The following is a 12,182-nucleotide window of genomic DNA, read 5'->3' as shown; positions in this document are numbered from 1 at the left end:
TGAAGAAGAAGAGAGTCGTGTTTGCCGACACGAAGGGGCTCTCGCTGACGGCCGTCCGCTTCTTCTCAAAGATTGAGGAGGACCTCTGTGACTTGCAGCATGCCCTGTCTGACCTCGCCTGCTTCCGACCTAGGCTGTGGGACTCACGCCCAGAAGCGTGCAGGTATGTGCTGGACTTCCCACAGCCCTCTGCGGACTACGTGACTTTCCGCAGCCGCCTACACAGCAACCTTGTCTGCCTGGAGAACTGCCTGATCCAGGACCGTGCCCTGTCAGGGACAGTGAAGGTCAGAAACATTGAGTACGAGAAGAAAGTGATGGTCCGCATCAGCTTCGATGGCTGGAAGAGCTTCCGGGACATCTCCTGCCAGTACATGCATAGCACGTACGGCTCGGCCGACACAGACATCTTCTCTTTTGAGCTTGCCCTGCCCAAGCCATCCGTCTCCCGCAGGCCCACAGAGTTCTGCATCTCCTTCCAGTGCGGACAGAAGACCCACTGGGACAACAACCACGGGAGAAACTACAAGATTTGCCATGTGGGCATGATCCGCCCTCCCTCCCATGCCGTGAAGGGTGCCACTGGGGCCTGGGAGCATCTTGGCACCTCTCGGGCTGCCGCCCTGGTCCTTTCTCACCTGCAGACCTGGCGGCGCTCAGAGACCCAGGCTCCTTATTGGTAGGAAGGCAGTGTGCGGGGAGGTGTAGGTCCCATGTCCCGACTACGGTACAAGGGTCTTTGGGGAGGGGTCAGCCGCAGAAGATGCTGTTCACGGTTTCGTTAGCTCCTCCGTGTGTCTGGCCTGCTGCTGTACAAGCAGCTGCCGCTCTCCACGGAAGCTTCTTCGCTGCTGGCTCCTGCCGTACAGGCTGGAAGCCTCTGCTTGGCATAACTCCTGCCCGTAGGTTCTCGAGGCAACGCTATTGCGAGAGTAGGGGAGTGATGAAGGGACGGCTGCGGCCCGCTGCCGTGTCCGTCGGCCGCTTCGGGTGGGAGCCAGCCCTGTGAGCCGCGGGGGTCCCGGTGCTGCCCAAGTGCCTTGGTGGGGTCTCGGCAGAGCTGCCGCTCCCGGGCTGCGGCAGCAGCCGCCAGCGGGGCCTGCTGCCCTGGGGGCGGTCCCGAGGAGGGCTCGCCGCGGGGGTGACCGAGCGCGCAGGCCACCGGGCGGGGCCGCCTCCGGTCGTTGTTGCTGTAACGGGGAGTTAATAAAGTGACGGCGCTTCGCGAGTCTTGGCTTTGCCGCCGCCGCCGGGCGGCAACGCGAAGCTGCGGCCCAAGAGGCAGCCGGAGGGGGATGCGATCGCTGTGCCCGCCGGGGCCGCGGCTTCGGTTTCTTCGGCCCTGGGGCGTCGGCAGCGTCGTCCTGGCGTGAGCCCCGGAGGTTGTAGCCAGCAGGCAGGGCTGCCTACGCTCGCCCGGCGGTCATCGCACGTGGGTGCCGGCCACGCGTGTGCTGCCCGGTGCGTGGCCTGCCCTGACGGGCCACAGCCGGGTGACACGGTGAAGGAATGCAATAACTGAGCCCCTCTTAGGGCAGGGGCTGCCAGCTCAGGTGGCCGGTCAGACCAGTTTGCCGGCACGAGACCTGGTTCTGATGGGTGACGGCTCTGGCATAATGGGCAGTTACACACGTGGCTGTAGAGCTGCCTCTCCCAGGACGTGGTTTAGGCAGGCATGCGTCTTCCTTTGAAGCGCTAAAAGTGTTCTTGGCGTTACAGGTGTAGCAGTGCTAAGCCAGCAGCTGGAACACGCTGTACAGGGGACCAACAGGATCTTCCCAGACCCTCTTCTCTGCTCCTATGTGCTTGTTGGGTACCTGTTAAATCCCATCCTCAGGTTGATACTCCGTAGCCAGGTGAAGGCGGTATCTCGAGGGAAGTCTCCCCCGAGCAGACTGGTCTCTTTTTACTAGCCTCAGCTGGCCTTGCGCATACCTGTGCTGCGGAGGGCATCCTCCCCCGGAAGGGCTGTAATGCCGGGTGTTTGACCTTTGACTGGTCCCCGTGCCCCAACAAGTTCCACTTTGGCTAATCATCAGCAGTAATTCGCCCCTTGGGCTAACTTCCTGTCCTGAACTGTTTGTAAAGCTGCCCTGTGCGACAGGGAGGCGAGATGTGTGTATAGTAGTAGAGGAAGTGATGCCTTCCCAGGAATCTGGGTACCTGGCTAGCTCAGTGCTCTCAGATGCCTCTGAAATGAGAGAGGCGATAAGATCTTTGTCATGAGGAAGGGTTTTCTGTCACTCCATTGGCTCCTTTCTGGTACTTGGGACCTGATTGCAGTGTCCTGTGCTTAGGCGTGGTTCTGGATGAGTCTGCTCAATGTGAGGTGTGGATGGTATGAAAATACAGGACAAGTGGCAGCAGGGGGTGATTCCCAAGTCTGTGACAGTGCCAGGCGGTAGCTGGAGTGCCAGTCCAAGTCTGCTGTGTCTCAGGAGCTGCTCTGAGTGATGTGACCTCAGCCTTCCAGGTTTCAGAGCCCACTGTCCCTGGCCTCCTGCCACCCTCTGAGTTGACGTCTCTCCGAGCTGCCTGACTTCCCTGACTTCGGTTTCTCTTTCCTCCACTAGTGCTGGTGGCATGTGAGTGCCTCGTCTGCCAAGAAGCCAACTCGCTGTTTGAAGAGCTTTCCAGGGACACAGGCTTCATTCGTGTCTGTAACGACCCTTCAGCGTGGATGGATGCCAGGGGCCTCCGGAATTAAACTTGTTCCAGGCGTCATGCAAAGATCTGTGCTAGTGCCTGTGTCCTCACGGAAGGAACAATAATAGCTCCACATACGGTAGGCTCCGGCAAGTGCCAACTCCCTCGATCTCCTCCAATGCAGGCTCAGGGATGGACTCCACCTTGTCCCTGTGAAGAGACTCTGCATGCTCTCAGCAGCCAGAAGGGGATTCTGCTCCCAGCTTCTTCACAAGCTGCCCCACAGCAGGACTTGCTTAGCGGCGCCTTGGGAGGATATCCGTTCACGCAGTTGTGTCACTGCAGTGCCCACTCCACGCCCACGGAGGAACCTGTGTGCGTGTTCCGTCTTCTTTGAGCTCCTCAGCCCGCGCTGTCTGAATTCACCTGGGCTCCTGGCAGACTGTTTGCTTGCTTTCCCAACTGCTCTCCCTGATCCTGTTGCGTTCCCTCTCTCACAGAGCCCAAAAAGGATGTGAACTTTGGAATGGGGTCTGTGAGCAGGCTGCGGACTTGGTGCATGTGCGAGACTGTTGCTGAATAACAGGAAGACTGGTTAATCACTGCGGGCAGCCCTTCTGTCTGGCTGCAGGGCACCAGCCTTGCCTGGGCCCTTCACCATGTTCCTCCTGCTCCCCTTTGACAGCCTGGTTGTTAATCTCTTGGGGATTTCCATAACTGTCCTCTTCACTCTGCTTCTCGTTTTCATCATTGTGCCAGCAATTTTTGGAGTCTCCTTTGGCATCCGCAAGGTTTACATGAAAACTTTATTAAAGGTTTTTCAGGTAAGTCATGTTTTCAGAATTTTCTGTGTGTTTACAGGGATCTTGTCAAGCGTGGTCATGCCAGGAAGAGAGGCTTTTGCCCCTCAGCAGAGCATTGCAGATGACTGGGGTGGAAGGTTGGTTTGTTGGTGACGTGTGCGGGTGCCAGGTGACCCGTTTGGGTCATCTCAGCTGAATGCAGTTCACTAGATCTCTGTTCCTAGGCTGTTTTTTCCCTGTAATTAATCCAGTAAGTCTTCAAGTAAAGTAGTAGGATAGTGTGGCCCATAAGTATGCAATAGTACAATAGGATCTGTAGATGTGCTGAGAGGAGGCGTGTGCTTGGATGGGTTAATGTCCTAGGCAAGGCAGAGTGCTGTTACAGTTCAATGTGGAAAGAAGCCAAAAGGGGTGTAGGGTGTGATGGGGAGCGACAAGGCTGCAATCAGCAGCCTGCTCCTCTCCAGGACATGTTTGGATGAAGCAAAAGCAGGAGGTAAGGCAGGACTTCCTGTACTGCAAGCCCTGAGCAATCTGTGGCCAGAACCCAGAGCTCTCAACACCTCTCTGTCCCAGAGTGCCGCCTGCTTATCTGCTGAGCCCAGCAGCCATGTCTGGACCTGCAGCCTCTGAGGACGACCAGCAGCCCTTGCTGACCCTCTTGGCACAGAGAGGCCAAGTGGAATTTTCCAGCTTGGGGTCATGCTGTTCCCTTGCTTGCCTTTGGCAGACTAATTTTATGGGCTGTCTCACAGCCAACGCCTCTCCTTGAAGCAAGCCCCTGGTGAGACCAGAATTTTTGCCAAACTCCTAGTAGATACAGCCTACGCCACCTTACCCTGGAAGATAAGCAAAAGGAAAAGGGGTGTCCGCTGCTTGATAGGGAGGTTTTGGGCTCTAAAATGTGCAGTTCAAGCTGCTAAAGGATTTATGGTACAGCTACTGCTGTCTGAATAAGGCTGGTCTTCCTCAGGAGTATCTCTGTACTGGCTGGCTTGGGAAGGCAGCCCTGGAGCTTGCAACGTTCAGCTCTTTAAACTCTGAGTCCTCCCCAAAGCCTGAGGTGTGAATGGGAAGACCCTGGGCTTTGTGATGTGCTTCATTAACACAGATGTCTGAAGACCTGACTTCAAATTTAGTGACTGAACTGGGAGAAAAAAATAAATTTGGTTTATCAGAAATGGAACTTTTCACCTTGTTTTCATTTTTTCTTTTTTCAGTTCAGGAACATTTAATATCAACACCTATTTTGGTGTTTAATCTTGAAACTTTTTCTGAAAAGACTTTGAAGTCTATTTCAGCTTTTATCAAAGAATGTTTGTGGTGGGGGAGAGGAGCACTCTGGCACAACGGCTCACAGATTTGGTGGAAAATTCACTCACTAGGTTTGATCATGCAGAATTGTATTTTTGGGGAGCGTTACTTACCCAAAAGATTTTCCCAGCTCTAGAGGCCAGTGTTGTGAACTGGAGGGGCAGCACTCGAGTCTGGCAGCTTGTGGGACACAGCCAGAGCTGCGGGCCCTGGGATGGCGGCTGCACATCTCCGTTGGTGGTGAGGGACACCTGCCTGGTGCTTCCCAGGTGGGAGTCTGGGTTTTCTGCTACTGCAGTCAGGATAGAGACGGGCTGGGCTTGCGAGGAACGCCTTCTCTGTGGGCTGCCCAGCTCCTGCTGGGTCAGAGCTCCTCTTCTGACTTCTCCTGGGATGGCAGTGTCTAGACAATCTTCTGCAATCCTGCAGTTCCTTCTGCTGGCAGAGGAGGCTGCTAGATGAGCCGGACACTCTATATGCAATTAGTGTTCCCACATCGCTGCCTCCTGATCTGATGCTGGCATGGGCTGAGAATGGGATGCCAGGAGTTCCCAGCGGCTTCCGCTTCTTCACAGATCCCTGATGGAGCAGGTAGCCTGGAGCAATAAGCATGTTGCACCTTTAGAAGCTTGTTCTCCCAGACCTGTATAGTGCAGAAGAGCTGAGGCTGAGAGAGTTACTTGGAGGGCAGACAGGAAGACTGGCCAGAAATCCAGCCTGCAGTTTTTGCTGTTGCCCTTGAGAATTAGCTGAGAGAGATTTCTGTGGATAACAGGTAGTCTGGGTGTGGGAGAGTGCTGTCTGAGGGTGCTTGCTGCTGCTGTTTTGGACTGACTGGTGAGCTGAGAAGCAGCAGCAGCTGTTGGCTGAATCGGGGAGGGAGAGGTCCCATCCCGTCATCAGCCTGATGTTTTTAGCAGCAGCCTGAAAACACAGTCTCTGCTTTGAGCTTGGAAGAAATGAGGGTTGAAAAATAGCACCGGTCCCATGATCAGCTTCTTGCGTTGTGATGCGGACCACCCCAGCAGGATGCATGGTCCACCCAGAAGCTGTGCAGTAGCAACCGCATGCCAGGTGCAGCAGAGCCTACAGGACAAGGAGTCTGCAGAAAATCTTGCTGTGCCATCTCACCACTGAGCACTCTTCTTCCCTCTGGCACTCCCTGCTTCCTGCTGGGTCTCTGCTGTGCAGAATGGCACACAAACTTGTGCACGTCGTGGCTGTCCTGTGCCTGTGCTAGTCACCTCCCCATCAGTCTTCTTGTCCCACTGCAGGCAGATCTCTGCTGTAAAAATGTTCCTCCCAGGCGAGTCTCTGCTTCTGCCTCAGTTCAGTTGTGTTCACTCACTCAGTTCTGTATGGTAGCCTCCTGCTTTAGCCCCATCTTCTCCCCTTAACCATGGGTTCCCTGGAAGTCAACTGTAAAACAAGGGTAGTGTATGACGCGGAGCTGCCTACAGGCCTTGTGACTCTTGCTTGTCATGTGTGTCTCTTGCAGTGGGCAACACTGAGAATAGAGCGTGGTGCCAAGGAGAAGAACCATCCATTATACAAGCCCTATGTCAATGGTGAGATCCTGCCCTGCATGGGTACATATGAAGTTCAAAATTCTTTTTGGGAGATGGGGTAAATGTGGTGTCTCTGAGCAGCTCAGGTATGCTGGGAAGCCTTTTCCATGTAGGTGGATTGGGGGGACCTATGGAGAGGTCCCTTTCCTGAGGAAGGGGAAGGAAGCACCCAGGGAGTGCTTCATTTCTAGATAGTTGGGAGGACTGGTTTATGCCCATCTGGACTGGAGAAAGGAGGGGGGTCCTGTGGAGGGCAGGCAAGTAAGGGCCCTGGCTCTCAGCTGTCTTTGAGCGGGCAAGTCGCACTTTGCTCAGAGCTGCCTGTGGTGTGTTGCAGGTATCATTGCAAAGGAGCCAACGTCACTGGAAGAGGAGATCAAGGAGATCCGCCGGAGTGGCAGTGGCAAAGCCCTGGACACCCCTGAGTTTGAGCTCTCGGATGTCTTCTATTTCTGCCGCAAAGGCATCGAGACCATCATGGATGATGAAGTGACCAAGAGGTTCTCAGCTGAAGAGCTGGAGTCCTGGAATCTGCTCAGCAGGACCAACTACAACTTCCAGTATATCAGCCTGCGCCTCACTGTACTCTGGGGACTGGGTGTGCTCATCCGCTACTGCTTTCTTCTGCCCCTCAGGTGAGTGCTGCTATGGGAATCTGCCTGCTGAGATGGTGCTGATGGCCTGTTCCCACTGCAGCAGGTGCAACTGGTCTCCAAGCCCCATGGACCCTGTTCAACATGATCAGGAGAGACGGGCTACTTGATGAGTAGGGCCTGTGGCCTGGTTTTGCTAGCGTGTAGCTTCCCTCTTTCTGCAGGATAGCCCTGGCGTTTACTGGCATCAGCTTGTTGGTGACTGGTACTACAGTGGTGGGATATTTGCCAAATGGAAGGTGAGTTTGTCTTTAAGGGAAGAGGGGATGGGAGGCCCCTGTGCAGTTTGAGACCTGATAATCCTGAAGTTTTCCTGCAAGGCCTATCTGTTCTGCCTGCTGCAGACAAGGCAGGTGGTCCTGGCATCTGTAGCCTCTCAGGAACAGACACCCTGTAATTGTAAACAAAGAGCCTAAATGTGAGCACTAAGCCTGTGGAAGAGCGCTCAGCCCTGGGCTCTGAAAGGAATAGCAACAGAAAAGAGCAAAGGCCATATTTGGGTCTCATGAGTTAAGAATCAGTGGTCGTAAGCTGATGGCAAAACCCAGGACGAGATGCATTTCTGTGGGAGAGATGTGAAGTTTCGGTTGGATCTCATGGCTGGGGCAGCTGGGCTGAGTGGCGTCATTACAGGGGAGACTGTAGAACTGGGAGGTGATGGTTTCTGTCCTGGGCTGCAGGTGTAAGGAGTTCCTGAGCAAGCATGTCCACCTGATGTGTTACCGGATCTGTGTGCGTGCCCTCACAGCCATCATCACCTACCATGACAGGTAAGGAGGCACTGTCTGCTGCAGGGTGTCCCTTCCCACTAGCTGCTCCATGCCGTGCCTCTTGCAGGCCTCACGCTTCATTCCTCTGTCCTCATCTGTACCTTTGTTTTGCATTCAGAGAAAACAGACCCCGAAATGGAGGCATCTGCGTGGCCAATCACACATCTCCCATTGATGTGATCATCCTGGCCAGTGATGGCTACTACGCGATGGTAAGGTCTGCACCCCAGCCCCAGCTCTGCCTGCCGGTCTTGGCCGCATGTGTGGTGGGAGCAGCAGCAAGCCTATTGCATGTGACAAGGATTAGGCAGCAAGAGGCTTTTGAGCATGCAGAACTACTTTTCCCTGCATGACATCGCAGGGCACTCTCAGACCCTGTGCACAGATGCCCTGTTGTGCATGGCTTTCCAGCGAGCTTGGCCTGGGACTCAGAGCACCGGGGGTCTCTGAGCACTGCTTTGCAAGTAGAGCTCTGGGCTTTGCTATCCATGGAATAGCAAAGCACTTCCCCAGCTGCATCTCCTGCAATGTGGAAAGCGCTTGGGGCTTGCTACATCTGTCCCTCCAGTCAGAGCCTGGGGCTTTTCCTCTCAGCCTTTCCAGGGCAGGGCTAGAAAGACAAACCTCAACTTGGTTGTGAAGCTAGGAGCTGCCTTGGCCTTCATGTGTCCCCAGGTCTTGTAACTTGTGTCTTCTTGCCCTGTTCAGGTGGGTCAGATCCACGGAGGGCTTATGGGTGTGATACAGAGAGCCATGGTGAAAGCTTGCCCCCACGTCTGGTTTGAACGCTCTGAGGTCAAAGATCGTCACCTCGTCGCCAAAAGGTGTGACAGTTGCTAGCTGCAACGGGAGGTCTGGAGGCTGGGAAGGGGGAGGCTGCCCACTTCCCTTGGGCGAGGACACTGCCTTGCCTCACGGGTGCTGGGAGACTGCGTCACTGTTGCTGGCACCCAGACAGTCCCCAGTGACTGCAGGATAAGCACTGTATGCTGTGGGGATTGCTAGTGATAACTTCTGTGCCCTGTGCTAATGGGTGACACTCTTCTGTTTAGGCTCACAGAGCACGTCCAGGACAAGAGCAAACTGCCTATTCTTATCTTTCCGGAAGGTGAGTCGTGGAGCAAGGCCAGACAAGCACCTGGTGGAGAGGGCACATTGGGACAGCACCACATCTCTGTTCCTTCCCTTCTTACACAGCCAAGGGCCTTGAGACCCTTCACTGAGGCAAAGGGGACTTTGCATCTTCAGAGCTGGCTGAACCCAGAATGTGGAAGTCAGATATATGATGTCCTGGTGACACATCCTATGCACACAGAGAACAGGGTTTGGAGCGTTAGGGGGCAGTTGCTGGGTGCCTGTGGCCTAGCCCTTAGGTATATAGCTTAGACTTCTGAACTGACTTGCAAAGGGAAGCTGAGAAGATTGTGCTTGCCTCTTACAGGAACCTGCATCAACAACACATCTGTGATGATGTTCAAAAAGGGGAGCTTTGAAATTGGAGCCACAGTTTACCCTGTAGCCATCAAGGTATGAGAAGGCAAACATTCTTAGAGCACAAGTAGCCCTCTGTGTGCGAGCTTAGTCTTGGCAGCCCAGTCTTGGCACTGCTGGGTCAACAGCCTGGTCTGAGGGCCTGGGGAAGCTGAGGTCACTCCGCGTAGTGCTCTGGGAGGGCTGGCCTATAGCTGCAGTTGGGGTGGAATTTGGAGCTTCAGGGAGGGTGCAACCACCGCCTGAATTTCATGAGCTCTTCTGCCTCTCTAGTATGACCCACAGTTTGGAGATGCCTTTTGGAACAGCAGCAAGTATGGCATGGTAACCTACCTCCTTAGGATGATGACCAGCTGGGCCATTGTCTGCAGTGTCTGGTACTTGCCCCCAATGACCAGGCAGGTAAGTAAGGTGAACGTGGCCTATCTAATCTGCTACCTGTTTGGCCCTTTGCTCCTGCTGAACAGTGTTATTTTGCCACAGCCCGAAGAGGACGCTGTCCAGTTTGCCAATCGTGTGAAGTCAGCCATTGCCAGGCAGGGGGGCCTCGTGGATCTGCTCTGGTGAGTCCAGGCAGGCCTTTCTCTTCCTGGTGCCAGGGTTCCTTGATCCTGGGTCCTGGGTGCTCGTGGGCTGTAGAGCTAAGTTTGTGTCTCGCATTGGGCATAGTAGCCTATGGAGAAATGGAGATAATTCTTTGCCTGTGACCTCCAAAACTGCTCTTCGGTAGCAGGGACCAAAGTCTTTGCTTCTGCTGTGTGCGTTGGGCACCAGGGCTTCATTCTGTGATTCCAGCTTGCACTGGGATGCCCTGGCTCTGACTTTATGCTGCTCAGCAAAGCGGGTTGAGCTTAGGAACTTCCTTTTTGAGGCACTGAGATCTTCAGAGCCTGGGAGGCAGAGGGACTCTGGAGGCAGTCTACTGTAGTGGTGTCGGAGCAGCTCATGCTTCTGACAGAGCTGCTGTGTTGAGCACAGTGTGGGGCCATGGGTGCAGCCCCTGGCAGAGCAAGGTGTGAAAGTAACTCCCGTTGGGGAGGGTTGGTCTGCAGTGTGTGTACCCTGGCAATGTAAGGTGCAAGTGTAGCTGTCCAACTGTTGCGGGAGCTCTGACCTGCTCTGAGCAGCCCCAACTGAAGTTTCAGACAGTGCACACCTGCAGCCACTCTGATGGTACAATTCTCTCCCCAGGGATGGAGGACTGAAGAGGGAGAAGGTGAAAGACACATTCAAGGAGGAGCAACAGAAACTCTACAGCAAAATGATTGTAGGCAACCATGAAGACCGGAGTCGCTCCTGAGCCCTCTGCCTCCAGCACTGTTACTGGGCCTGGCCAGAGCCTTCTGCCTCCAGCATGAGCCAAGTCTTGCCTGAAGCAGCTCCGAATCTTTGGACTTTGGCTACTCCAGAGCTGCTTGGACTTGCTCCTTCATCCTCTGGCTATTCCTTCCCAGAGGCACTATTACTGCCTAGAGTCTTTAGGCCCTGGGCAGTTCTTGGCAAAGATGCCTTCTTATTACTGTTACAGTGAAGCCCCTTGCAGGGGCAATATTAAATGAAACACTTATGGTGTCATATGCTTCCATATGGTGTTTACAGGCCCAGGGGGAAGACTGGTGTGTTGATGTGCATGTGTGTCAGTCACAAGTCTCCCACGGCACAGAAACTGGTGAGCTGCACTGAAATTAGCTGCCTTGACAACCAAGGGAGTCTTCATGAGCCTGTGCCTCTCACGTCTGCAGCACAAACCCCTTAGGAGCAGTATGTGGTCTCTCGGGCCATTTCCAGCTTTGCCTCTGGAAGGAGAAACCTTTCCTTTTCCTTTTGCCACCCTCCTGCCATAGCCTGACCCAGACCATTGCTCCTCCAGCATCTGAGTAACAGTCTCTTTGCTGGGGTTCCTCAAGCGGTGAGGATCATCCTCCTTGGAAGCCTCCCGCTATCCCCTGGAACTGCAAGTTGCCAGGCAGTTGTTACTCGTGTGGCAGCCGGGGCTCTTGAGGAATTGCTATGTGCTATGGTGGGAGCCCAGTGCGGGTGGGAGAATCTGAGACTCCGTGGCCGGGGCAGGAGATCCCCTTTCAAATGTCTAGTGAGGGAAATGATGGGATCTGATCTTGTTGTGCACCAACACGCACATACATAATCTCAGCTTGTTGCAAGGAAAGTGAAATCTTGTGCTAGAGGTGGTACCCCTTTCCCTTTCAGCTCTGCAAGTATATTATTCAGTAAAACAACTTGCATTTGAGCATTCATCCCATGAACTTTCCAATTATCCTTATGTTCCTACAAATTTTAGCACTTTTCATTGGGTCCTCTGCCTGCTCTTAATAAGCAAATGCTGTTTTGTTGCTACTTGCAGAAGCTTGCTTGCATTTTCTGGAATGCTAGAGAAGGCAATACTTAAGTGCCTCCTTTGTACACTGAGTGGTGTTTGTTGGGGGACAGCATCTGCTACCCCCAGGTCAGGACAGCTATTCTGTGTAAGTGTCCTTAGATTTGAATTTCCCTGCACTAGCTACCAACATGGATTCAAAGTAGTTTACTTCCTGCTTGTTTTTATGTAGGTAAAACATGGTTCTATCAAGAAAGAGGGACACAGAAAAGAAAGTAACAGAGAGTCCAGAAACTCCCCTAACCTTTCCCAGGAGACATAATGCACATATCCTCACCTACATTATTCAGTTCTGTGCGACCTCCCTGCTTTGCATTGTTAGTGGCTTCAAAACCCTTCTTTTGGGTCAGTTAGGTCGTCTCTACCTGTGCACACATAATGTGCAAGCAGGATATGCACAACTTGTCCTCGTAGTTGAGGAACCCCATTTTCCACCGTGTGCTATTTTCCACTTACCCCAGGACCATCAACTTAACTTACATACAAATAAACTAAAGTGTTTCCAGTACAATACCTGAGAGGGGACAGTCTTCCTTACTCAC

At 53.8% G+C, this 12,182-nt stretch overlaps 2 protein-coding genes across 2 annotated transcripts in view; both read left to right on the top strand.

Moving 5' to 3' along the window:
- Nucleotides 1-2,659, top strand: part of LOC104828956 (protein phosphatase 1 regulatory subunit 3C-B-like) — a 5,164-nt gene extending 2,505 nt beyond the window's left edge. Inside the window, exons 2-3 of the mRNA XM_010562965.1 lie at nt 6-679; nt 2,574-2,659. Of these exons, the coding sequence (XP_010561267.1) occupies nt 6-679; nt 2,574-2,589 (690 nt within the window). The 3' untranslated portion in view covers nt 2,590-2,659. The remainder of the gene's footprint in view (nt 1-5; nt 680-2,573) is intronic.
- Nucleotides 1,257-10,819, top strand: AGPAT6 (1-acylglycerol-3-phosphate O-acyltransferase 6). Its single transcript, XM_010562724.1, has 12 exons — nt 1,257-3,470; nt 6,262-6,331; nt 6,669-6,966; nt 7,149-7,223; nt 7,665-7,754; nt 7,873-7,966; nt 8,463-8,578; nt 8,807-8,862; nt 9,196-9,281; nt 9,519-9,647; nt 9,729-9,808; nt 10,437-10,819. Exons 1-12 carry the CDS (start codon nt 3,306-3,308, stop codon nt 10,543-10,545), a joined length of 1,368 nt encoding a protein of 455 aa, XP_010561026.1. The 5' UTR covers nt 1,257-3,305; the 3' UTR covers nt 10,546-10,819.
- Nucleotides 10,820-12,182: the final 1,363 nt, after the last annotated feature.

Source organism: Haliaeetus leucocephalus, unplaced genomic scaffold (assembly GCF_000737465.1).
Source record: "Haliaeetus leucocephalus isolate CR32 unplaced genomic scaffold, Haliaeetus_leucocephalus-4.0 Scaffold162, whole genome shotgun sequence".
NCBI lineage: Eukaryota > Metazoa > Chordata > Aves > Accipitriformes > Accipitridae > Haliaeetus > Haliaeetus leucocephalus.
This window is presented reverse-complemented; position numbering and strand designations above follow the sequence as displayed.